This window comes from Rhamphochromis sp. 'chilingali' (assembly GCF_963969265.1).
Source record: "Rhamphochromis sp. 'chilingali' genome assembly, chromosome: 2".
NCBI classification, from domain to species: Eukaryota; Metazoa; Chordata; class Actinopteri; order Cichliformes; family Cichlidae; genus Rhamphochromis; species Rhamphochromis sp. 'chilingali'.
Genome location: NC_137930.1, coordinates 19,261,888 through 19,287,411, shown reverse-complemented (window position 1 = coordinate 19,287,411; position 25,524 = coordinate 19,261,888). Strand labels below are relative to the sequence as shown.

General features: G+C 41.7%; 1 protein-coding gene and 1 long non-coding RNA gene across 3 annotated transcripts; one reads left to right on the top strand and one right to left on the bottom strand.

The window, feature by feature from the left end:
- Window positions 1–354: 354 nt before the first annotated feature.
- Window positions 355–15,312, top strand: plpp1a (phospholipid phosphatase 1a). 2 transcript variants are annotated; one of them, XM_080876018.1, is made up of 6 exons: window positions 355–915; window positions 8,093–8,244; window positions 9,569–9,849; window positions 12,390–12,447; window positions 13,928–14,104; window positions 14,272–15,312. In XM_080876018.1, exons 1-6 carry the CDS (start codon window positions 858–860, stop codon window positions 14,389–14,391), a joined length of 846 nt encoding a protein of 281 aa, XP_080732144.1. In that variant the 5' UTR covers window positions 355–857; the 3' UTR covers window positions 14,392–15,312. The 2 variants fall into 2 exon arrangements, with proteins under 2 accessions (XP_080732144.1, XP_080732143.1); XM_080876017.1 differs by lacking the exon at window positions 8,093–8,244 and adding an exon at window positions 5,594–5,748 and having other exon boundaries at window positions 389–915.
- LOC308392788 lies at window positions 9,856–20,962 on the bottom strand. The gene is made up of 6 exons (XR_013970868.1): window positions 20,575–20,962; window positions 19,981–20,087; window positions 17,269–17,411; window positions 15,751–15,852; window positions 12,353–12,519; window positions 9,856–10,606 (listed from the first exon to the last, which is right to left on the bottom strand). It is a non-coding gene; the product is annotated as an uncharacterized lncRNA (long non-coding RNA).
- Window positions 20,963–25,524: the final 4,562 nt, after the last annotated feature.

Genomic DNA, 25,524 nt, shown 5'->3' with positions numbered 1-25,524 from the left:
CATTAAACTTTTGTTTTTGTTAGACATTAGCTATAATTATGTACATACAAATTATAAGCCATAGCCTAAAAAAGCCGTTCTCCACATCTTTTAAGATGCAATAAAATATCCAAACAATCAGGCCTAATATTAGTTTAATACATGTATTTAGACATTCAGGGTCCCCAGAGGCACATCTTCATAATTCTACTAATTTTCTCAGCGGAAAAAAAAGTTAATAATTGCCTTGTAATTGTAAAAACCTTTTTTTTTTTCAACAATCTACCGATATTACTTGAACGCACCATTTTAAAGCTTCATATTTCCCCCAGCTTCACGCGGGTACGTGAAGGCAGCAGCGGGCCTTGCGTAGCTGCGATCTCCTCGGGTCTTCTCGGGTCCGCCACAGGCTCGTGTTTCATTGGATACACACAGCGACACGCGGGACAGCTGCGAGCCGAGACTCGCTGTTTGTTTTTATCACGAAGCTTTTTTTTTTTATTTATTCCAAATCGGCTGTAAATCCATCATGAAGCATATGCGGAGTCATCGGCTGCGCTGCAGTTCACCACCACCGCCCCCACCCAACTACAACAACATCAACAAACACAGCAGCGGGGCCGGTCTGTGAGCCACACTCGCTTCTTTTGATATGCAGCTGCTCTCCTGTGTCCGGGGTGGTCTTTGTGTTTATTTGGAGGGCGTCGGCTTTTATTGTGCTTTTTAAACAGCTCGCTGCTGCCTTCCTTTGGCTCTCATTCAATCGGAAGGAGCACAGCAGCAGCTACGTCCTGAGGAGGAGCGTCCCCCTGGTGTTTTATTACGGCAGAAGACCCGGCAGCAGACAGGGACTCAGGAAAGCACAGACAAGAGACAACATGTTCGACATGAGAGGGATCCCCTTTGTCCTATTAGATATAGTCTGTCTGGTTCTGGGTATGTATTTAAACGCCTTTTTCCCGTCCTCGCTTTTATGTACTATGCTGTTAGTCTTTTTGATGTAAGCCGATTTAGGAAGCAGGTATAAACCTGCTGAATGGATATTTAGCAGCTTTCGTTCACGTGAAGGGAGTGGTGCTGGATTCACTGACGTTGTATTTACAGTGGTGCTACAGTACAGCTGTAATATGTGAGCTTATCTTCAGCAGCTTCTATGCAAACTGACTTTTCAGTTTGTGCTGGCAAAGCATGTGCTGATAAATAATTATGACATTAGACGCAGTGTAAAACTAATAATTCATGCGTTGAATATCATATTAATTACACTGTACCAGTAGATTTCTCTCCTGATCTTGTGGTTTGGTACTTGTGGCGCACTGACTTATTCTTTTACTTATGTAAGGGGAAGTTTGGAGTCTATATGCTGCTCTATAATCTGTGACTCATTTAAGCCAAATGTAAATTTCCTGACACTTAGTTTAGAATACAGTGCTACCTCTGCTCAGCAAAGTTTCCTGATACATGTGACCACACTTTCCCTCCCTCAAAAGGTCTGAAAGCACTGCAGAGCAAATCTGAAACTGTACTGTTGACGTTAGGGCTGGGCGATATGACCCAAAATTCATATCTCGATATTTTTTAGCTGGATGGCGATATAAGATATATATCTCGATTTTTTTTAAGCCATAAAGTAAGAACAAAAAGAGAGTTCTTAGTCAAAGCTGTGTCCCAGATGTCACACAGGCACTTTTATTAACATACAGCACAGATGTACATGAAAAATTACTCAAAATTAAATTATGAGAATTCATTAAATAATAATGCTCCATAAATAAAAGAAAACAAGGTTGTTTTTGTGCTAAACAAAGAGCTCACAATTGTGCAGTCAAAATGTAAACTAAAAGACGCTGAGCATAATAACAAAGACAGATTTCACAGCTGCTCTGTTCCCAAGTTTTACTGTGTGACTGATAGCCTGGAGTTTGAAATCCGCTTCATAACCACGTCTCTTACAGGTGCCATTTGTGGTCCTTATACACACACAATACGGTAATATTACGTTGATGCACAGTACGTATCACTCCGCGAAGCTCCTCGGTAGTAGTGATGGGATTTCCGGCTCTTTTTAGAGATCCGGCTCTTTCGGTTCGGCTCACTAAAAAGAGCCGGCTCTTTCGGCTCCGAACCGGCTCTTCAGGTTGTTTTGTTGCTTTAATTAATTTATTATTAACAATAATATAAAATTATGCACAAAAGGAATTACTAACGTAAAAACAAGTGGTTTTATTTATATATGTTTATATATAAATATATGCGGTGGCCCCTAGAGACAAAACACGTACAAACTCCAAAACACATTTCTAGCATGAACTGAACTTCCAAAGCAGAGCTACTAGATCACTTAAATTACACAATTGAAAGCATGTGTGTATTGTTTGTGTATTTATACACAGGCACTCATATATATATATTCAAATAATTTAAAAAAAAGTTCATTTACCTGTTATTACCACACACCAAATCCGGTCGTTGGTACTTGCTGGCTTGTGTAGCCACAAGATAACAAAGGCTCAACACTGCGCCCAGCATCCTGGAGCACTTCTGTTGTCTTTTGTACGTGTTTTGAGTTTTTATGTGCTTCTGAGTTTTTATATGCTTCTGAGTTTTTACGTGCTTCGGAGTTTGTACGTGTTTTTACATGTTTTGGAGTTTTTACGTGTTTTGGAGTTTGTACGTGTTTTTACGTGTTTTGGAGTTTGTACATGCTTCAGAGTTCGTACGTGATTTGAAGTTTGTATGTGCTTTGTCTCTAGGGGCCACCGTAAATATACTTTTATTTATTCACTCCACATAAAATGTAATAAATAAATCATATAATACAAAAATCAACTATTCACATTTCAAGTTTTAACTATTTAAATTTTCAGCTTTTTCCTTTCACAAATTTAAAGTGAAAAGAACACAAAACACTGCAAACCACAACACAATTAAATATAAATTATAATATGAAAACTAAAAGAACATGCATATTCTCTGTCATATGGACCTGCATGAATAAACTTTCTCAATCCTTTATCATCTGCAACCGAAAATAGTTGTGGATGATTACTATACCTTTCTAATGTTGTTGTCCCTGCCTCTCTTTCTCTCTCTGGCTCTGTTCCTGTGCTACTGAGTGTAACTACCGCCCCTCCCCCCTCTGCCCAGCGTAAAGCACAAGGCCCGCGTGCAGAGTGAAGCGGGAAAAAAGTGCGAGAGAGAGGCTGAGAGAAAGAAAAAAAAAAAAAAAACCCACGTGACGGCTCGCGATAAGGAGCCGGCTCGCGTCGTTCACGTCAAAGAACCGGCTCTAAGAGCCATTTCGTTCGCGAACGACCCATCACTACTCGGTAGCCGTAATGCGCCGACAATCTATCAAGCGGTGCAGCTCCGTAGCTTACCAAAGTCGTACTCAAACATTTTTGACAGATTGCTGAGCGCCGTGTAACACATAAAATCGGTTCGCGGCCATCAAGCACAACCAGAATTCATACATAAGGCGCGCTATCAACTTTTGAGAAAATGAAAGGATTTTAGGGTTAGCGCTGTTAGCTCGTTAGCATGTTTAGCTCGTTAGCACGTTGACGCCGTCCAGCCCCACGCATGGGGCGATGCGCAGTAACTCGTTAACGGAGATTTGCCGTGTCCGTCTTGTCGCTGCCTGCACGTGAAGCGATGGGGGAGGAGGGGGAGTTGTCTTCAGTGAAGGCGAGGCGGAGTAACGTTGCGTAGAGACAAAAGTGGACGAAAAAGAGGCAAACTTGCGGCTCCACAACTATAATTATAACGTAACATAGACTATATCGATATAAAGGATATTGTCACATCTTATATCTCGTATAAAAATATATCGATATGTTTTAAAAACTCGATATATCGCCCAGCTCTAGTTGACGTGTTGAATAGCCCCACGTGGTGGGACCCGTGGATTGAGTTAGAGACTCATTTCTCAGTCTCTGTTCCTACCAAAGATCTTCTCCAGACACGGCAAACACAAACTGGCCATTAAAGTGAAGCAAAGAGATTCTACCATTATAATGAAGAGCACTTTTTAACCACTCCCAACAGGGCTGGGGGGCTGGGGCTGCTTGTCCCCGAGCCTGGTTCTGCTGGAGGTCTCTTCCTGTTAAAAGAAAGTTTTTCCTCCCCACTGTCGCCAAGTGCTTACTCACAGAGTGTCGTATGATTCTTGGGAGTTGGTCTGTTGTAGGGTTTGTTGTTGTGGCTTGGCGCTATACAAATAAAATGTGATTAAATTTAATTCATATCATGTTTCAACAGGTCTTATAGTCGTGTTGATATTTCTCATTTGGCCATCGCAGTAATTGCTTTGTCTTAGATTTAAGGTGAGCAAAAAGAAACATATATCAATTAAAGGATGCAGATTTCTTTCTGCTCTACACCTGAACCTGTGTTGCCCTGAGAAGCTGCTTGACTGCCTGCGTGCAGTTCACATTCACCCTTTAATTCAAAGGGGCTATTAAATTACAAGCAGGCATCTTGTGAGAGTCTGTTTCCAGACAGATGAGGCTGTTAGCAGCAGTCATGCACTGCTGCATGTTGCCAAACATGCACATGCATGTTGTGCTGTTAGAGTCACAGGAATGTCATCTGGTAAATGTGAGATTAAGATTTTTCTTTTTTTTTTCTTCTCTGCCTATTTGTTTGTGTTTGGCCGCTCGCAGCAGTTGTAAAGTTAGCCGTGAGCTGTCTGGTGTGCGTTTCAGTCCCAGCTTTCTGGCATCTCCAGCTGCTCCAGGCTGTCAACTTCAGCTGGTGAGGAGCTGTCCCTCATGAGGGTGAAGACAGCTGCAGAGGAGGCGCGCAGAGTGGAAATACCAGGCCGAATGAATGGGCAGTTTATTTGTAGATGATGGCATATCCTGGCGTTGTGCATCTGTGCGCGCCCGTCCATTTGCAGCCTTGCGCATTACCTTTCACTGATGGACTCATGCTTTCTACTTAAATGAATCTTGTCTTCTCCGCACCGTACAATGAGCTAAACAGGCCAAACAGCCTGCAGGAATAGCAGCAGCATTACATCAAGACTTTGGACTAACTAATCAGCCCGTTCTGGTATCTTTATGGTATTTTATCTTAGCCGAGTCCAAAGCTCCTCTCACATCTGTGTGAGTCAGTCATCCAGCCACAAACCTCTCAGCGCAGTTTGCTGACAAATTGCCCAAAGAGTGGTTATGTCACTCGTGCCGGAAGATGTTTTCATCTTTAAAATGTAATGTTGCAGAGTATAAACCAGTATTTCTTGTGTAACCTGATGTAGTTCTTACTTACTATTAGGACAGGTACTGCATTTCATTACAAGGTAGTGCAGCTGTTGTAGATGTTCAGTCTTTTTCACCATATAATCACCAGTCTGAAGTAGTCCTGAACTAATGCCACACATTGTTCTTATTGTTCTTGTTCTTCAACATTATTAATAAAAATAAAATAAAGCAAACAGCTTTTTATGATATATTGATTTGTGATTTTGTTCTTTTCATCAAATTTAACGACACAAGTAATACATAATAAGGTTTGTGCCGTTTGACACCTTCGTTCTGTATGATATGTTGTATGTTTTTTTAACGTGTGAATTTTTTGCTGTGGTAATTCCTCCCGGTCTCTCCTTCCACAGGAGGTCTGCCTCTGGCAGCCTATAACCTGGGTAAGATCCGTCCCTACCAAAGGGGCTTTTTCTGTACAGACGACAGCATCAAGTACCCTTTCCACAGCAGTACAATCACCTCCACGGTGCTCTACACTGTGGGCTTCGCCCTGCCCATTAGCTGTGTAAGTAGGAGTCGCTTAAAGCAGGCTCAACATACATACACGACCCGCTTCACAGCCAATATATTGACTTGCCAACAAGCACGTGTTCCGTTCTGAGCCGGTTCCTGTGGTGTGACGCATAAGCGGCTGTTTTAGTGCCCCACCTGCATGGAAAGCAGTCTTTACTGTTGTTATCAGCTTTGGCAAGTCAAAATATCCACTGTGAGGCGGTCTGTGGGGACTGAGAGAGCAGCACATCAAAGAATAAACACCCAGAGTCGAATGGAGGACAGCAGTGACACCGCTGACTTAGGGCTGGGCGATATGACCCAAAATTCATATCTCGATATTTTTTAGCTGGATGGCGATATAAGATATATATCTCGATATTTTTTTAAGCCATAAAGTAAGAACAAAAAGAGTTCTTAGTCAAAGCTGTGTCCCAGATGTCACACAGGCACTTTTATTAACATACAGCACAGATGTACATGAAAAATTACTCAAAATTAAATTATGAGCATTCATTAAATAATAATGCTCCATAAATAAAAGAAAACAAGGTTGTTTTTGTGCTAAACAAAGAGCTCACAATTGTGCAGTCAAAATGTAAACTAAAAGACGCTGAGCATAATAACAAAGACAGACAGATTTTACAGCTGCTCTGTTCCCAAGTTTTACTGTGTGACTGATAGCCTGGAGTTTGAAATCCGCTTCATAACCACGTCTCTTACAGGTGCCATTTATGGTCCTTATACACACACAATACGGTAATATTACGTTGATGCACAGTACGTATCACTCCGCGAAGCTCCTCGGTAGCCGTAATGCGCCGACAATCTATCAAGCGGTGCAGCTCCGTAGCTGACCAAAGTCGTACTCAAACATTTTTGACAGATTGCTGAGCGCCGTGTACCACATAAAATCGGTTCGCGGCCACCAAGCACAACCAGAATTCATACATAAGGCGCGCTATCAACTTTTGAGAGAATGAAAGGATTTTAGGGTTAGCGCTGTTAGCGCGGTTAGCTCGTTAGCATGTTTAGCTCGTTAGCACGTTGACGCCGTCCAGCCCCACGCATGGGGCGATGCGCAGTAACTCGTTAACGGAGATTTGCCGTGTCCGTCTTGTCGCTGCCTGCACGTGAAGCGATGGGGTAGGAGGGGGAGTTGTCTTCAGTGAAGGCGAGGCGGAGTAACGTTGCGTAGAGACAAAAGTGGACGAAAGAGAGGCAAACTTGCGGCTCCACAACTATAATTATAACGTAACATAGACTATATCGATATAAAGGATATTGTCACATCTTATATCTCGTATAAAAATATATCGATATGTTTTAAAAACTCGATATATCGCCCAGCTCTACGCTGACTGTTACTGAGACTGAATATGTGTCGGCTGCTTTTACTGGAGGTGTATTAAAAAGAGTTAAAGGTGAAGGAGGATGTCCACTTTACAACTACTGCAGAACAATTAATAATAGTTTATTTTATTGTCATTGTCAAGCACTACAGATGGATTTGTGGGGGGGAAAACCCTGTAATTCACTTGTTTGGTTTCCTGATGCAGTCAAAGAACTCTAAATCACATTTAGTCCAGCAAAGCACACAATCGACTATTTCCAGATATTTAATTGTGGATAATGACTGAGGCCAGGCCTTTTGGAGGGGTGTGGGGGGTTGGTTTTATGTAAACATCAGAGAGAACTTTATGTCTCTGTTATTAATCTGTGCAACAGACATTCAGGCTGCGTCCTCTGTTCCTTAAAATAGCTGGAATGCTCTTCTGGAACAGAGCGGTTGTTTCTGGAGAATGACGGGAAGAGCAGGAAGAGCGTCTGCTTTCTGCTGCTTTTGTAGCATCAGTGATTCATCCCTCTCTTTTTTTCCCTCAATGTCTAATAACTGCTGTTCAGCGTTATTGCGATTGACTCCATTGTTCCCTGTCTGTTGATGTGAGGTTTGGGAGGATACGTGGGGATATGGAACAGGACCACTGAGGAAGTTTTTTTTTCTTTTTAGGAAAGAGGAAAGTGTGTTGATAACAAAGAGTCCGAATCCGCCTAGAAACACGATCGCCGCTGTTCCCAGCACAGGAGCAACGGAGATGCACCTGCTCAGCTCTAATCTTTTTTAGGATTGACTTTTCTTCATTAACAGAAACACTAACCACAGTTTCACCATCTGTCGCTCTAACACTTTAACTATTAATGATGTTCCTGAAAGCCGGACTTCAGAGGAGCGTGGGCTTTTCCTCAACGCCCTCTCACGTGGCTGCTGGCTCTTGCTTTGCGTGGTGGAGAGATCTCTGTCCCGCTGACATCTTGTAACCTGTATTTGTTTCTCTGTCTCATTGCTTCTCTGGTAGCTGGACTCCCATTTGCAATTCTCACTCTGCGACACAGTCCTTTCCACCGGGGCTTTTTCTGTAACGATGATTCAATCAAGTACCCCTATAAAGACGACACCATTTCCTATCAGTTGTTAGGAGGTGTCATGATTCCCGTCACGGTACTCACTGTAAGTGCACAGTTTTTGTTTTCTGTTCACTTCTGTACATCTTTTTTTTTTACTCTTCTTCAGTTTGGAGTTTTGCTGACTGCTTTCATCCACTTCTTTTTTCTTCTTATACTCGTGACCCTGCTTAATGGAACTGCATGGTTCTAATCCTCAATGCATGATTTGTTTTGCTTTTTAAAAAACATTTTAACCCCACTCTACTAATGTGCTAGCAGTTTGATTTGTTCAAATCATTTTTGAATGTTCTACATTTAATGAGGAAACAGAAAAGAGGTAGGGGTTTGTTTTTTTTACCTGACCTAATCTGCCGCCTCGGGCTTTAAAATAGAGCAGATGTGTAACCTACAGATGTGAAGGTCTACGCAAACCTTCTAGTGATGACGGAGGTCAGGTTTTATCGTTTTAAGTAATGACACGGCTATTTAGAGTTGTTAAACCTACACTATTTTTAACTGTAAGTCGAGATAAAGCAGCTCTTCTGCTGTAAAGTAATAATGAAGAAGCAGTGTGTTTGTTTAAGCCTTCGAGGCCTGTTGCCTGTTCATAGCGTTGCAGAAACATGATAACGTGCTCATAAGCCTCAGGTTTCATTTAAAGTTTCAGATGAACTGAAAGAGAGAGGCTTACTGTGTTAAGTGGACATCCTCCTGTGACCTCAGCAGCTGTTGCAGAGCCCTTCTGATTACCGTCAAATGAGCATTTATGTATTTCGAAAGCAGCATTATGAGAAGGATTTTCTTCGTTGTAAAGGATTAGATCAGAAGATCAAAAAAAACAAATTTGTCAGACATTTCGTTCATAATGTCATAATCTTAGCATAAAAACTGGAAATGAAGAAATAGCACAGATTCAAAGTTGGCTCCGCTCTGTGTCTGGTTCTGTTGGAGGTTTCTTCCTGTTAAAAGGGAGTTTTTCCTTCCCACTGTCACCAAGTGCTTGTTCAAAGGGGTTTGTCTGGTTGTTGGGGTTTTCTCTGCATTATTGTAGAGTCTTTACCTTACAGTATAAAGCAGCTTGAGGTGGCTGTGTTTGTGATTTGGTGCTATATAAATGAGATTTAATTGAATTATTCATAACCACATGTCCAGTCTTTGCTAATTTGTGGGTTTATATTCAGGTCCTGATTTGACAGAAGAGTCAATCTTCTGATCTAATTCTTGTTTAAGAAGCAAATCATCATAGATGAGTCTTCAAAAACAAAATCAAAACAATGATCCTGGGATTTTGCCTCCGACGTTCATTTATCTGCATCTTTTTTTTAAATGTGTCACTCTGTCATTCTGTATAAAGGTGTAACTCTGTGTCCTCCCGCCCCTCGTTGCAGATGATTGTTGGCGAGTGTCTTTTAGTTCATCTAAACCGCATCAAGTCCAAGTCGTCTTTCGGCAGCTACGTTGCCTGCCTTTACAAAGCCATCGGCACCTTCGTTTTCGGTGCCGCCATGAGCCAGTCTCTGACGGACATCGCCAAGTATTCGATCGGCCGGCTTAGGCCGCACTTCCTGGATTTGTGCAGACCGGACTGGAAACTGATCAACTGCTCTGCAGGGACTTACATTGAAGACTTCACCTGCACTGGAGACGCGAAGCAGGTCAACGAGGCCCGGTATGTATGACCCAGCACCAGGAAAGCAGAGCTCCAAGCACAGAGCAAAAATGATGTCTAGGCTAGCTTCTCAAGTGTGATGATTCAGTGCTTTATGTTGTATAATGTCTAGCTGGCCTTTTATTGGAAAAAAGCAAACCATTTAAACAGATCACCATGGACTCTGATTCATCTTTTTATTCTGATGTTTAGATTTGAAACTAGCGGTTGCAGCCCGAGTTCAAATAAGAATGAATTTGTTTCTTTTTTTGATTTCAGATGTTGAAACGAACACCTCTTTTCCAACTTTATGCACACCAGCTTTGTTTGTTTTGGGGTTTTCTTGTTGTTGAGCTGATTATTGGAAAAATCCTCAGGCCATTGTTTTGTAACATGTTCACAGTGTAAGCACAAAGGGCAGAGGTGAAGCATGTCACTGAACAACCTCTGAATAGCCGTTTTAGAGTTGTGCTTCTGACTTTCAGCTTGTGCTCAGCATCACTTGCATCTATTACTGAAGCGTAAATGAGAACAAGCACATCAAACCTAGCAACGTCACTCCAATGTGAGAAATATGTAGGTTCCAGTTATACGTGTAAGACTGAGTTGAGATGGCCCCTTTTGATATTATAAATAAGCTAGATTCTCAGCACTTACTCAGCACCATATCCTGCAGGAGATAGTGGTTCAGCAGCCGCAACCATGAGCTGTATTTGTAAGTACACAACTGCTGCGATCTGTTGGGGTTGATGGGAGGCAGACAGGACATAAAGACACACTGTGGAAGAAAGCCAGAGATTAATAATAACTAATGATCTATGAGCACACAGTAATTCATTTTTAGATTCACACAGCCTAAATGTATTTGTCCTTCCTGGCTGAGGCTGCAGCAGGATTATACTTCTGAAGTCTTATTTGTTCTTTATAATGTTCTTGTAAGAAATATCCAGCTTTACTCCCATCCATTGTCCATTGTTTACCGCCACCGGCGGCGTTAGCACCACCGCTCATACCGAGACCCAGAAAAGCCGGGTCAGTTAATTCAGTTGAGAACCACATGACCGCTTGATTTGATTTTGGTCGTTAGGGAAGGGAAACAAACCTTGGTTATGTTGCACTCCTTCATAGTACAGTCATCATTAATGATCTTCTGGCATAGATAAAGATCGTTTTTAAAAAAACAGCTGGGAAGTGTTTAGATGTGCTAAATGGGTGACATCTGTAATGTGCGCAGCTGCAGCGCGAGCCGCTTTGAGTAATATCACAGGAATGTAAAGCGTATTTTGATTTAAGGTCTCTGTCTCTTATCGGCTCAGAGCAGGAGGAAGAGTATTGGGAGGAGAGGATTTCCTCTTCTCAGTCTGACGGAGGCCCGGCCACAGAGGAGTGATGCGTGTTTATTATGGGCTGTGAGGAGGTTTACGTTACATTTGCTTCTCCCCTTCTTTATCTGTTTAAAGCGAGACGGGGAAACGTTTTGCTCGAGCTGCGGCCCTTGAGCGTAAAGGGCCCACCTACCCTTTACCGCTCTGGGGTATCTGCTGTACGTTTATCAGGGCGTGGTGTACAATCATTGCTTCCTGGAGCACCATTATTACTCAGCAGTCTGCTTTTTTTTTAAATAAAAAGCTGCTCCCTGTCTTTGTTGGCATCTGCTGGACTCTAATGCATCTAATAACTGCAACAGGAGAGGAGAGAGGAGGCTGAGATAGACTGCCCAGCATCATCTTACAGTAATATGACACCTCTGTGTCTAAGGTTTACTGCCCAGCAAAGACACAGCTCACTGTCAACGATTGAGTTCGTTTCCATGGACATGAAATCACAAATATTGATTTGTAAGGTGGCAATCATGAATTTTTCATCCTGTGATCCCTCACAGGATGCCACAGTCCTAATCTGATGCCACTGTTGGGGATTTATGGAGGTCGGCATTGTTATCGTTTACTCTGCTGGGTGTAACTAACAGTCGCTGCTGGGGAGTTGATTTATAGATTAGCTTAATTGTTAATGATGATGAAGATTTTCAGCTTTGCCATTTTGAGGGATTTCCTGTAGAGCTTTTAAAGAAAATAAGTGTCATGTTAGCAGCTCTGGGCCTAAAGTGTGCTTTTAGGTCAAAGGATAATTCTGGGTTTTTATTACAACCTAGTATATTTCTCGTTTATTCCAGCTCCTGGGGCTCATGCTAACCTGGCTCTCTAGGGTTAGGGGAAATAAGATGTTGAATTTAAAGCAGAGTATTGCAAGTATTGGTTTATAGAGATCCTTAACGCAGTGGCGGATTTTTTTTTCTCAAATTCCTCCACATAATCCACTGATTTTCAACAAGCAGCAGGTTGTTCTGCGCTGCAGTCCAGGCCCTAAATCTGATCAGTAAAAGCCTCCTGACTGGGAAAATTGTGCCACAGTATCCACAGTGTGTGCACATGACTGCTGATGTGGTGTTTCAAACGAGAGCTAACTAAAGCCGGGGACTCTCCAGTCAGCTCAGACCGCTGTGTTAATAAAAACATGTCCTTACTCGGGTGTTGAGCTGTGCTTTTGTCTCTCTGTTGCAGGCTCTCGTTCTACTCCGGCCACTCGTCTTTTTCCATGTACTGCATGCTCTTCCTCGCTGTAAGTATCTCAGCCAGCTGCATGTTGATCTGTAATCCCATCCATCAATGTATGACTTGACCAGTGTGGCGGCTGAGGAAGCAAGGTTATTATAGTTAACTGAAAACTAAAATTCGATGTCAAAGAAACATTTTAGCTAATCAAAAAAACAACAACTAAAGATCAGACTCCTTGAAAAAGTAACTAAAATGAATTAAAACAAAGAGAAAGTTTTAGTATTTGTTTGAACTATCCATCCATTCTTATATGCTTATCCAATCCAAGGTCGGGGTGAGTGGGGGATTTTCTTATAGTTTATAATCTATCATTAAAATTATAACTTTAACTAATTATAATTAGATTGAAACTAATAAAATCTTAATTAAATTCAAATTCAGTGAGGGTAGGGAGAGAAAAAAAACAACCAAACTAGTTAGTTTAGTTTTTATTGTTTGAAAATGTTTAGCATTTTCAAACAATAAAAACTGAAGTTACTTAAGCAAACCTGCTCTGGAAGCAGAAATAAAAGTGATTAGATGTTACTTGGAGTTTTGTCCCCCACAGAGTGCAGGAACTTTCCCTTTATTTCCCAGCAAAGTTCCACTTTCTACATCTTCCGCCTGTTAATGTACAGCTACGCCCGTCAGTCGTTGAAAACAAGGAAACTCTCCTTCAGATGGTCTAATGGACACAAAGGCACAACTTTTCACCTCTCCGCTACGCTGACGAGTCCATAACTGTAGCCACGTTCCTGGTTGTTTAGACGAAATTATGCAAATGCTTCACCAAGGCTGTTTATGATAAGCTGAGTGTCTGCTGGCTGTTGTTTCATGGCGTCACGAAGCAGACATCATTATGTTCCAAATGATTACTTACAGTTCTTTAAGGTTACATCTGTGCACCTTCAACCTCGCGCCCGTTATCAGCAGCACTTCCGTGTGTTGTTCTGAGGAGATTTTACTGCCCAGCACCGATGAACTTTGCGGTCTGCTGACTCATTCAACAGCAGCAGATATAAATACACACAGGGACAAAGTCTTGGCAAACCTCTCACACACACCCTCCGGCAAAGAGGAAGTTTGAAGTATGGAAAAGCGCTGCCATTTAAATGACATTTGCGTCAGAATTGAAGTGCAGCAGGAAGACACGAAGCATGAATCTTTGCAAAGCCATGGAGCTTGTCTGTCCTTGGGGCCACACCCTGTTTTAAACATAAACAAATGAACTCACTGGACACTGTTCCTGAGGCAAACAGAGATATAGAGACATTTATCAGCTTAGATCATCGATCAATTGCAGATAAACGGCCTGCATTGAACAAATTCCTTCTATCAGTAAAATTCTGAGACCAGCAGGGTTTTTTTCACATCCTTTCCCTTCGTGAACGTCCAGCCGCTCATTGCGGAAGCGGGAACAGAAGCGTGTACTAGGCTTTGACAGTGACACATGTGCTTGTTTGTGACCGTCTGTACTTTAAAAGCATGGCCCTTGTGTTTCTCAGCTCTACCTGCAGGCTCGGCTCCAGGCCGACTGGGCGCGGCTGCTGAGACCGACCATCCAGTTTTTCCTGATTGCCGCCTCTGTGTACACCGGACTGTCGAGAGTGTCTGATTACAAGCATCACTGGAGCGACGTTCTCACCGGACTCATACAGGGCGCGCTCATGGCTCTGCTCGTGGTAAGTCCTGCACTGATCTTTAAGTTCAGCCCGCAGGGGGTTTTATATATCACCCCCTTCTGGCAGTCAAGGTAAGTACTCAAATGCTGTGTGTAGATGTAACTATTCAAACCTCAGTAGCACTTATTTTTAATTATTTTATTCATTTATTTTTTTGTCTATTACAGGTCTTCTTCGTGTCAGACTTTTTCAAGCCACAAATGGAGTCCCGTAAAGAGGCAGACATCCCACACACAACTCTGCAGGAGACGCCGACAAATGGAAACCACTTTGAAAGCCCTAACTAAGCTAAGTGAGCAGTGGAGGCGACCTCTGCTCTGTCCAAACGCACGCCCGGGATCCCAGCTCTCTACCTACCATCTCACGCCAATTATCTCTGATACCCTGCATGGATTTACAACGTGAAGTTACTTGATTGTGCATTAAGTGCGCCGGTGGACAAAACACATCCTAGAAAAACCCACACTGGCCTGTTCAATTTCAAGACAGTTTGCTGTCTCGTCCACCACTTCTCCTCGTGGCTGGAGAGAGCTGAGACAACCTGTACAATCCCTGTAGTTAAGCTGACTGAAGCAGATGTAGGTTAGGGGCTAGAGGTTCTGAGAGGATGGAACTCTTTTTTTTTTTTTAGCATGTATGAATCTACTGAACCAATGGAAAGACTTGTCTGCATGCACCCACTAAAGGGTCTGACCACTGCTGGGAGGGGTGGGGAGGTTGGAAACCTGTGAATGTATCTCTGCTTAGTGCTTTTCCTGACCTGGAGTCAGTGTGCTGGATGATCTGCTTTAGGGTCAGCTTGGTCTCCATCCTTCTGACCATGCTGCCTCAGGTTCATTGTTAATTAAAGGGCTGACGGCAAAGCCGATCCCAGACCAGAGGCTGTCGACACAGCTGCCGACTCCAGGTCAGCGCCGTCTTCCTCTCCAGCTATCTAACCTGATGTTCAAATCAGGAAGTTTGATTTGTATCACGACTGGTTAGAGTGCTGCAGAGTTCAAGTCATGTGTTGCCTTTGCTGGACTGCTGCTGCTATTACAGCTTCCTGTGTAACTAATGTAAACATAAATAAATGGACAGCGTGCTTTTTATATAATCTGTAAGTAAACAAATCACCCCACAGTCATTTATTGAAATATGTCAAATATGTACATCACGCTCCCTCATCTAAAAAAACAAGAAAAAATAAAGCTGTTTATTATATCGTTTTTCCTGCATACACGGTTTTTGTCTTTAGTACTCGATGAGGTGCTGTGGGTGGAGCCCGGCAGGAGGCTTTTGATCTTTGTTATTCCGGCAGGAAAAGAAGTTAAAGAATGACTTTTTGAACATGTTTTACAATATTGACATAACTTTTCCTGAACAGATGCGTAATCTGAAAGCTTAGTTTATTGGTCAATCAACATGCATCCCCCCCCCAAAAAAAAAAAACCAATTACAAAAGGAAAATAATTACAAATACAGAAAATAATGTAACAATCAAATATCTTTATTTATAAGTGCCTAAAATTTATTGAGCAGCAGTACATTTAACAAACTGTCTGACAATTGTGAAAAGGCTCTGCTGTTTAGGGATTTAACACAGACTACGTTTTAAGAGAAACTAATAAATATCTGGTGATAAATGAACCATGGCTGTTCCTTACCTTCAGCAAACATCTCTGTGTTGCCAGTAGCTTTAGATCCAGTATGAAGTTTCTGCACTCTGATGATTTCAGGTGTCATCTGCTGCCGATGTTTTAACAAGTCTGAAGTCAACACGATGTCTACCATTAGGGTTTTACAGCACTTCATGTTTCCATTTGCTGACAGGCTTTATGGACATGCAGATTTCCCTTTCTAGTTAGGAGCATAGCACTTGCCTGCATGGCTTAAACTACTACCAATCAGATCTCATCTGGTATTACTGCCTCTGATTGGCCAGCCGGCTTGCCTGACCCTGTACAGAATCTGTGAGATATTGTCAACAACTACCTAACAGCCCCAAACTGCAGACGAGCTGAAGTCTGCATTCAAAACAACATCAGTACTTGAGTAAAACAACTGCAGTGCCACAAGCTGACTGCCTGCATGCAACAGTAACACTGTAGTTATTCATGGTAAACAAGCACCAAGCAAGTACTTCTTACTAGCTGAGCATTTTTCTATTGAACGCTGAAAAACGTCTTCCATTAATAGTCTAACATATTTACTTTCTGATTTTCCTCAAAATTAAGACTTGAAATATTTTTATGTGTAAAATCAACATCATAGAAATGTTAAGTTGATTCAACACAGTCACTGTGATAAAAACAAACAAGTAAATTAAATCCTCCCTCAGCTATTTCAGCTCAGTTTTACTTTCTTGTTATGATGCCATTCATTATTTCGCAGCTGAGGTCAGTGCTGGCACTCTGATGTCGGTGGACTCAAACCGCACACAATAAATGTCAGTTACAAGTGCGGCTCCAGGGTGGTAGAAAAAGCTTTCATATCCTTATTTAAGGATGTTCAGGAGAAGCTTCTGTTAAAGGTGGTTTTAACTACTATATACACTTTTGGGTTTAAGTCATGTGGTCTCATCGTTGGGTTGGACCCCTTTCAGATGTTCACAAAATAAGCTTATGGGGCTGTAAGAAGATTTAACGTGGAGAGCGGAGTATAAAATACATTTTTAAATTTTCTTTTGTCATCTCTTCTTCAAGAAAACAACATTCAGAGCAGCTGTTTCAGCTGGATTTTCTCCAAATACCAAATGATGTAGAAACACACAGCCAATCGGGCTGGGAAGCTATCATCACCAGCTGAACTAGCAGCAGGTGGTCTTTAGTGACAGATGACAGCCCTGTATACACCAAACACACACACACACACACACACACACACACACACACACACACACACACACACACACACACACACACACACACACACATCTTTATGTCCACAAATAAAGGACTAAGAAGTGAGAGGAGTAACAAAAGTCCTGCTGAAAGAAAAAAAAAAAGGTCAAAACACTAACAGAAGACACTTAATCCTCACCAGTAGCTCCAAAACACACCACTGAACTCAACACAATAGTGGATCAAGACCATCATCAGAGCCTTCCATCAGCCATCAGATAAATATGGCAAAGTCCAAAGACCATTTGTTAGGCTGAACCCACATAAAAAAAATCCACCCACCTGAAGATGCCAAGAATGCAAAAGGAGCTCTAATGTGCGGGAACAGGAATAAAGTTGTTTATGTCAATGTTCGGGGAAGGATGAATATTTGTACGCTGAGTCAAAGGAATGACTTGTTTGTGTTCGTTTGCCCCCACGTTTTCCTGGAAGACAAAGCAGGACAGCGAGGCGGTGGCTTGATCAGCTGTCAGATCATTCAATTGTCAGAAACTGTTGGACATCATCTCAGTCAGCAGGAACTCATCAGGACTGGAAACATTTACTTTTATCTTCTTTTTTTTATCAAACATGAGCATTTAAAAAACAGGATCTCAGAGGAGGTGTGACGTGAGCTGCAGCAGACGTCTCCTTAATCTAAATTACAACTCTCTGACGGCATCGTGACTCAGGCGATGCTCAGCATTTCACCATGTGAGGGTCCAGTTTCCTTGTCTCATCAGTAATAAATGAAAACAGGGATGTGAACCCTCTCTTGTAAAGCCTCTTGTGACAGTTTGATTATAGCACTACTGCTACTACTCAAACTACAGATTTGTACCATGAAAATAAAGGCCAAAAGCATCTTTTAACAGATTGTAAGATGCTTTAAAAAAAACCAGGGATTGAACCACCAACCTTCTGCTCTACCTCCTGAGCCCAACCCGATTTCTGTTTAGAAGCTGCTCCACCCAGCAGTTTGCCATCCACACTGTGGGGTGTGAGATTATTGTTTATGCCAAGCAACCTTTCTCATTTTTAACTTGTTGGACTTCTTTCGGGGTTCCTTACAAAGCTGTGCGATAAGTACCAGCTGTCTTGCACACGAGATCATTTCAAACACCACTTTAGCTGTCAGAGTGATGGAGAGGAATGTGAATGAAAACTGCGTGCTTATCTAGCACCAATAGTTTCATTTATCTGCTAAAAACCTCTAACCCTCATCGTTACGACACAAAGATTTCACCAGCGCAGCTGAAATCAAAGCTCTTAAATCTCAAGCTCAGCTTCTCTGTGCTGGTGGCCATGTCTGTGTTGGTAAAGAAAAGAGATCACACATGCACACTTAAAAAAAAAAGCATCTCAACTGCTCCGATACTCCTGACACGTACGGGATCACTACAGGTTTTCACTTGGGCAGCAGTTGTCCTTCTCTCCTGGAGCTTTCTTTAGGCGCCTTCCCAGCTTTGACAGAAGTCCAGCTGGGATAACCACATTTACTCAGGGTCTTCTTGATGTGATGTTCTGCTGTGTCTGTGGGGATGGTGTTCGCTCTGTGTTGTAGCGTCCTGATGACAGTGGATGATGAGAGTCAAACCTTAAATACTGATCCTTATGTGTAGGTTTACGGTACACAACAGCTTTTAAATGTCCCCCATTCCTGATGGAAATCTCACAGTCTAAGAAGGCTAACCTGCCACTTTTCATATCCTCCCTGGTGAATATGATGTGTCGGTCCACCGAGTTAATCTGATCTGTGAATTGCGGTAGGTCCTGAGATTTGATTTTCACACGTGTGTCATCCACATATCTGAACCAATGACTTGGTGGTGTTCCAGGGTAGGATAACAAAGCCCTCTTTTCCACTTCTTCCATGTACAAATTGGCCACGATGGGTGAAACTGGGAAAACCTGCAGTCAGCTGAGACTGAAGAAGTCACTTGGATGAGTGACAAAACGTTTCTCCCACTGATGAACAGTCAACTTTTGGATATTTACGTTATACTTTCCCACATTACTTCTGAATGGGAACCCATTTAAAATAACAAAGATACAAAAAGCAACATTTCCCATACCGGGAGTTGAACCCGGGCCACCTGGGTGAAAACCAGGAATCCTGACCACTAGACCATATGGGCCCTCTTGGAGTGTTGGAGTATACCATGGTTGTTTTGCTTCTGATGTGACACAGAGTAAGTACAATGCAAACTTGTGACCATTTGGATGAGCCATTCTCATGATTTACATAGAAAGTTGCTTCCTGTTTGGTGCTTTCCCTGTGTGTGGGCAAAATAAGAGCCCACCAAAAAACAACAAAAAAAAAAAAAAAAAAAAAAAAAAGATCAATGCAAGACTCATGCTACACAGCATGAAACAAAAGTCCCTTTCACTGAGCGTAATATTTCTGTGAGATGTGCAGTTCAGCCAGTGCTACCTGCTTTCCTAAACAAACGTGTAAAAAAATGTAAATCACCAACGGTGGCGTCTGTAAGGACTGGAGTGTAGAGAGACGAAAGAAGGACGATAAAGGATCGCAGCAGGAGTTTGAAGCTGTTAGGAAAAGTGGGTTAATCACCAGCCTACAAAGGAATCAGTTTAGTAATCCAGTTTGTGCTGGACTAGTTAGCTTAGCATTTCATTCAAACTTAACCTGGCTAATCCTCAGCACACTACAAACTTACTTTGGTTCCTTAAGTGTTGCTCATGCATTTCTTATTGAAGAAATCTTCGACTGTATAAGTAATTTTAGACCGTATTGTTCTGAACATGTGTAAAGACCTAGAGATACACAAACTGAAAGGACTCATGCAAATTACTTACAGTTTATATGTCAGCCTTTAAAGGCCATACAGGAGGAATTGTCCTTTTCTTTACAAATGCAGGGGGGATGGTGCGGTTGGGCTTGCAATAAATTGCTGGAACACAGCCTGATTTTTTTCTTTGTTTGTTTTTTTTTAACACAATGCAGTTAGACTTTTTGAACATAATGTACAGGATAAAATAAGATCTACTTACGATCATATTAGGAATTTTTCCCACCATGCCACCTATAGGAGTAGGAATAACGAATAACGCCCTTGCTTTCTTCCTGTGTTTGTCAGTATGAGCATATTGGACCGTAACTGAAAAGCAAAATAATCAGAATCAGAATACTTTATTGATCCCTGGGGGAAATTATTTTTTGTTACAGTGCTCCATTTTAAACCAACATTAAGACAAGACAGACAATACGCTAACTAAGAATAGTACAATATATACATATATATACATACATACATACATAAGTCACTTATAAATAAATATTTGGAAAAGAAACATAAGGTAGGACTGTAGATAAACAGAGAAGGTTAAAAATGTATAATAATCTGGTGTTTAATGTCATCATAAGGCCTGACATTTACTCCTTGACTCCTGGATTTCTTTGCCTATATTGGCCAGCTGCTGCCTGATTTTAAAGCACGTGACGGTGTGGTGATTCATCCAGATAGATCTTACCCGACAACTTAATACTTAATATACTACAATATATACTTATAGATGCTATTAAAATCAGTGATTTACATACAAATTCTTATCTAATCTGCAGTGTGCACATATGAAAATGCTTACTCTCCACTACATCAGGCAAAGCCCTGTAGTGTTGGAACTGGTAGAGTTGCATGCACTCTGAGTTGATCTCCTCCACATGCAGCAGGTTGAGCACCATGTTGTAGGTTCGTTAGAAGCTGCTGTTCAAAGGATCTGCAGAGCCCTGCACAGCAGGATGAAATCACAAAAACATCAACTGGACAAAAGTACAGCTGTGATAAATCATGTATTCTGATTAAAATGTCAGCTTTTTCCTAAAACGGGCCAAGAAATCTAAATAACTGCAGGCTGAAGTCATTTTTTCCACTTAAAATAGTGATTTTGTAATCACAACCTCTGAACCACAGACATCTTTCTCCAAGACTCAGTGCAAGTTCAGAGCTGTCACAGCGCCAACGAACAGTTTCAAATTAACACTACTTCTTTGAAAAAAAAAAGAAAAAAAAAAAAAAAAAAAAAAAAGAAAAGCTGGCCCGCTGCGTATTTATAGCAGCGCAGCTATAAATGTGTCAAATCAAAGGCAGGGGACAAAGACTCTCTGGCTTCTTTGTGACTCGGTGTTAAGGTTTGACAGCACACCAAGCGGCCTCATGACACACAGAACAACTTCAGAGTCACTGCTGACAACCTCTACTCAGTGGTTCACACAGATTCTTAGTAGGATTGTAATTTGTATGAATGACTAGAAATGCATCAAAGAGGAGTGTGTAGACAGCTGTGAGGTGGTCTGCAAGGACACGATTAGGAAGAAGACTAGAAGTTGAAAACTTCATGACTTGATGGTTAATAAGAAGGATACCAGATTATTCACAGCTGGGCACACCTTCTTATTCACCATGAAAAAACAGTCGCTCTGTCATCCGCTCCTCTCCTCCCAGCACACAAAGACATGTGGATATACTCTATTTCTGCATTGCTATAAATCTGCATCACTCATCTATGTTGTGATGTGGAGAGTGAAGCACTTTTCCAAAGGCCTCTGAGGACTGTGCATTGAATCACACATGGCACTGACTGAACTCCACATTTTTACCTCTTACCAAACTAAAAAAGTGTTCAAATGATCCAACTTTCAATCCAGGCATGCGATCAGCTTTTGACTTGGAAGAGAGATTTTTTAAAGAATGAAGGTGAAGTGCGAGTGCCTGCGTGGAGCTTTGGCACTATCGGAGGCAACAGATGTTCCTGATGAACCTCTTGGAGGGCAGTTTCACTCTCCCTCTCTCAATTTCTCCAGTCCTTAGAGCGCATAAGAGCCCCCAGCTTATAAACAATACGTGGCTGTTTATGTGGCAATGCAAGCTGCAGCGCTTGAAGACCTTATAAAGGCTTCAGAGCAACACGCTGCATAGTAACTGCATACTTCACAATTTATGAGGAGCTCTGCATTTTACTGGCCTCTAACAGAAGCCATAGAAAGACAGATTTCTTTCTGGAGAAATCTTTAAATTTTCCAAACATGCATATCTAAAGTAATACTGCTGCAGAGAAAATGATCTATTTACAGGACTTGACATTGCTAACCATGGCATGACTTTGCTGCCTACAGATGATTTATTATGCAAAACAAAGAAAGAAATAAAATAAAATAAAAGATCAATGTATGTGTCTGACTGTGTGCTCTTCCAACGCTGTGATTTTTGCCATCAATCTTGAATCAATTTTTGGCACCTTTCCCTCATTTCACAGTGTTACTGTCACTGACTGTTCATTACGCAGAAGTTAGCAGCAGCACAGTGCGACACTATGGCTAAAGTCAATCTGAAAACAGTAACATCTGGACCATTTGCAGAGCAGATGCTGCAACACTGTGCTTCCACTCTAATCAATGAATCTGGCTACACCACACCCAAGTTGTGGACACGAACCAGTTGTGGACACTGTTCTTTTTCCTAGGCAGGAGGACTGTGCAGCATAATTTTTAACAATTTTAAAAAAGCAAGATATGAGTGCATGATTTTATTTTGGATTTTCTCTATTCCATGCAGAGTCTGAAGTATACATATAGCCTCAAATATATACAAAGACTCATTTAAATCTTTTAATACGTTGTCCTGAAGGTTCCACAAAGTGTTTCAATTTGACAGGGTCTTTTGAGTTCGAATTAGTGAGAAAGGTTGATTACAGCAGGTAGTTTCTCTTCACAAAGATAAAAACGATTTGTTTGAAAGCACTCACTGGATTGACCAAAACTCGGCATAATAAGAAAGTCCATGGACCTCAGTGAAGATCTAAGGAGGAGAACTGCAGATTTATGATGGGAAAGTCTCTTGGAGCCATTTCTAAATAACTCCAGATTCCAAGATCATCAGTTTAAACAACAGTACACAAGTTATTAAAATGTGTTACCACACTCAATGGTCTGGAAGACAGACCCAACTCACCCTCAGATGAGAGGAAGTTGTTCAGGAACAAACCAGAAGCCACCAAGGCTTTCTGGCCTGCCGTGAACTGGAAACTGCTGGAAAACCTGTGTCACTATCCAAAGTGAAGCTTGACTGAAATTTGAGGCTTATGGGCAAACCAAATGTCTTCTGGAGAAAGGTTTTATTCAGACAAGATAAAGACTGAGCTATTCGGTTACAATGACAACAGGTATGTCTAAAGGAGTGGAGATGAGGTTTTCAAGCCTAAAAACACTGCACCAACTGTCAAGCATGGTGGAGGCAGCGTTATGCTGGTATTTGTAGTAATCTTTTATTTTGAGTCCTACTAGTTTTTGCTCCATTCTTGCTGATAGTAGTTTGCATTGTATTCCTGTTTCACTTTATCCTGCCTTCCCTGTGTTTCCCATGTTTAGTTAATGTTTTGCCACTCTCTGTGTTCCCTTAGTATGTTGCCCTCCTCTGTCAAGTTGCTTGTATTAATTTCATTAAGGTGATTGTGTTTTCTCTGTTTAATTATTACTTCCTGTTTTACTTTGAAATAATTTGTGCTCCTTGTGCTTTGCTTTTAGTTTTGCTTCCTTTGTCTAGTCTGCTCTGATTTGGTTCACCTGTGTCTTGTTCTCCACAGCGGTCTCCACTTCCCCTAATCACCCACCTGTGTGTGTATTAGCTGTGTCCCAAAACGTCGGCTGCATCCTTTGGAGGACGCGGCCTTCGCAGTCTACGTGGGCCGGGTCCTTCGAAGACTAAGAAGGCCGGAAGTGCGAGGCTGTAAAATGGGACAGTCTAGCCTTCAGATTTGCGTCACCGCTGTCTTGGTGGAGTTTAATAAACTCAGCCGTCTGCTCCTTGCTATCTAAAATATAACAGGAAACTGGCATAAATTCTTGACCGTCTCATACTTCTGTTTAAGCAGTTTTCTGTTTGACGTTTATTCAGCTGTGTAAAAATCCTGGAGGAACCCGATGGATTAATAAAGTTTTATTTAACTCATTCACTGCCATTGACGTCTATAGCCGTCAATGGCAGTGAATGAGTCAATGGGTTTAACTCATTCACTGCCAATGGCTGGCAGTGAATGAGTTAATCTAATAATCTAATAACTTTGATCTCAGCCAAACCGATTTACTCCGGAACAAATAAAACACCGATAAAAGCCAAACAATTACATTTTTAAGTTATCTGAGTGACTTATATATCATGTTTAACCTGAGAAGCGAAAGACAGTGGAGGTCTGAAAACGATGAAGCTGGAAGTCCGCTGCTCTCGTCAGGTCGAGTGACCTTTGAACCCCCCGGCTAGCTATCGAGCTGGTGGGTAACAGACGTCTCCGAAAACATCGGAGCACTTTTGCAAATATGCGATGTCTTGATAAACCAAGCAGATATTTGTAATTTACACAGCTACTTTCTCGTCTGAAAATATGTTAAAAGTTTATTTTGTGACCCAGAAAGATTAATAAGAGTAATTTTAAAACTTAGTAGCGGCCGCCATTGTTGGAAACTAAAATAGGCTGGGCCTCGCTATGAATTCTGGGATATGGTAGGCCACGAAGGACACACCCGACCCATCCTTCAAATTCGGGGAAATGAAGGACGCATTTGTCGTCGCATTTGAAGGAGTCGATGAATTGGGACAGCCTTCGTCGGCCTGGCTGTGACGTAAGCGGCCTTCAAATGCGGCCTCCGGAGGATGCAGCCGACGTTTTGGGAGACAGCTTATTTTCTTACGCAAGGTGTTGTCCTAGAAACAAATTGGTCACAAATGGTTTTTCGTTTATTTTATTTGTCAAAAACACAGATAAAGTTTCATAGCACTGTAAAGTCGCTGAAGATAAAATATAATCCAAAACAAAAGCTCAACTTTTTGTTTTGCCTGTGACTCAAAAAGGCTTATACTGAAGGTGTGCTCCAGGTGTAACAAGTCATTCGCTTTGTGTATGATGTGTTCAGGGAATTCAATGCCTAGAAGTCACTGCAAGTATTTGTTCATGCATCATTACCCATAGTGTTTACTTTATGGGTCACCTTTATTAGTCATATTCATGTGAGCACAGACTCCCTCGATCAATGAAGCTCACTGACTTTTGGCAAATTAACTCTTAGTGCCGACTATTTATTAAATTTTTGTGAAAAATATTTTAATTCAAGCCTTTAAAAAAACTTTAAACTCTCTAAAAGATGAACATTTCCTAAATCTCAGTTACAAATAGTGCAGCAGTCCTGCAGAGATTGACCAATTTTCTTATTAAAGTTAGCATCACATAGGGTGCCTTCGGAGGAAAGCACCCTATGGTCTGTTTGGGGTTAGCAGTAGGCCTCCGTGATGAATCCCCCTCTATATCTCCCTCCTTAACAGTAGCTGTTAATCTCCTTACTCAGCAACAGTTCTGCTCACATGATCACAGCTGTCGAAACCAAGGAAACAGAGGATTGGAAAAGCATCCCCATCCCTCGTAGTGGAAAAGTGTGTTGTAGGATCAGGCTATAGTGGTCTACCCACAAACAGCTATGACTGCAACAGAGCTGGTTTTTATAACGTGACTCATCACAGCAGAGCAAAATAACAGGAGCACAGTGTTTGA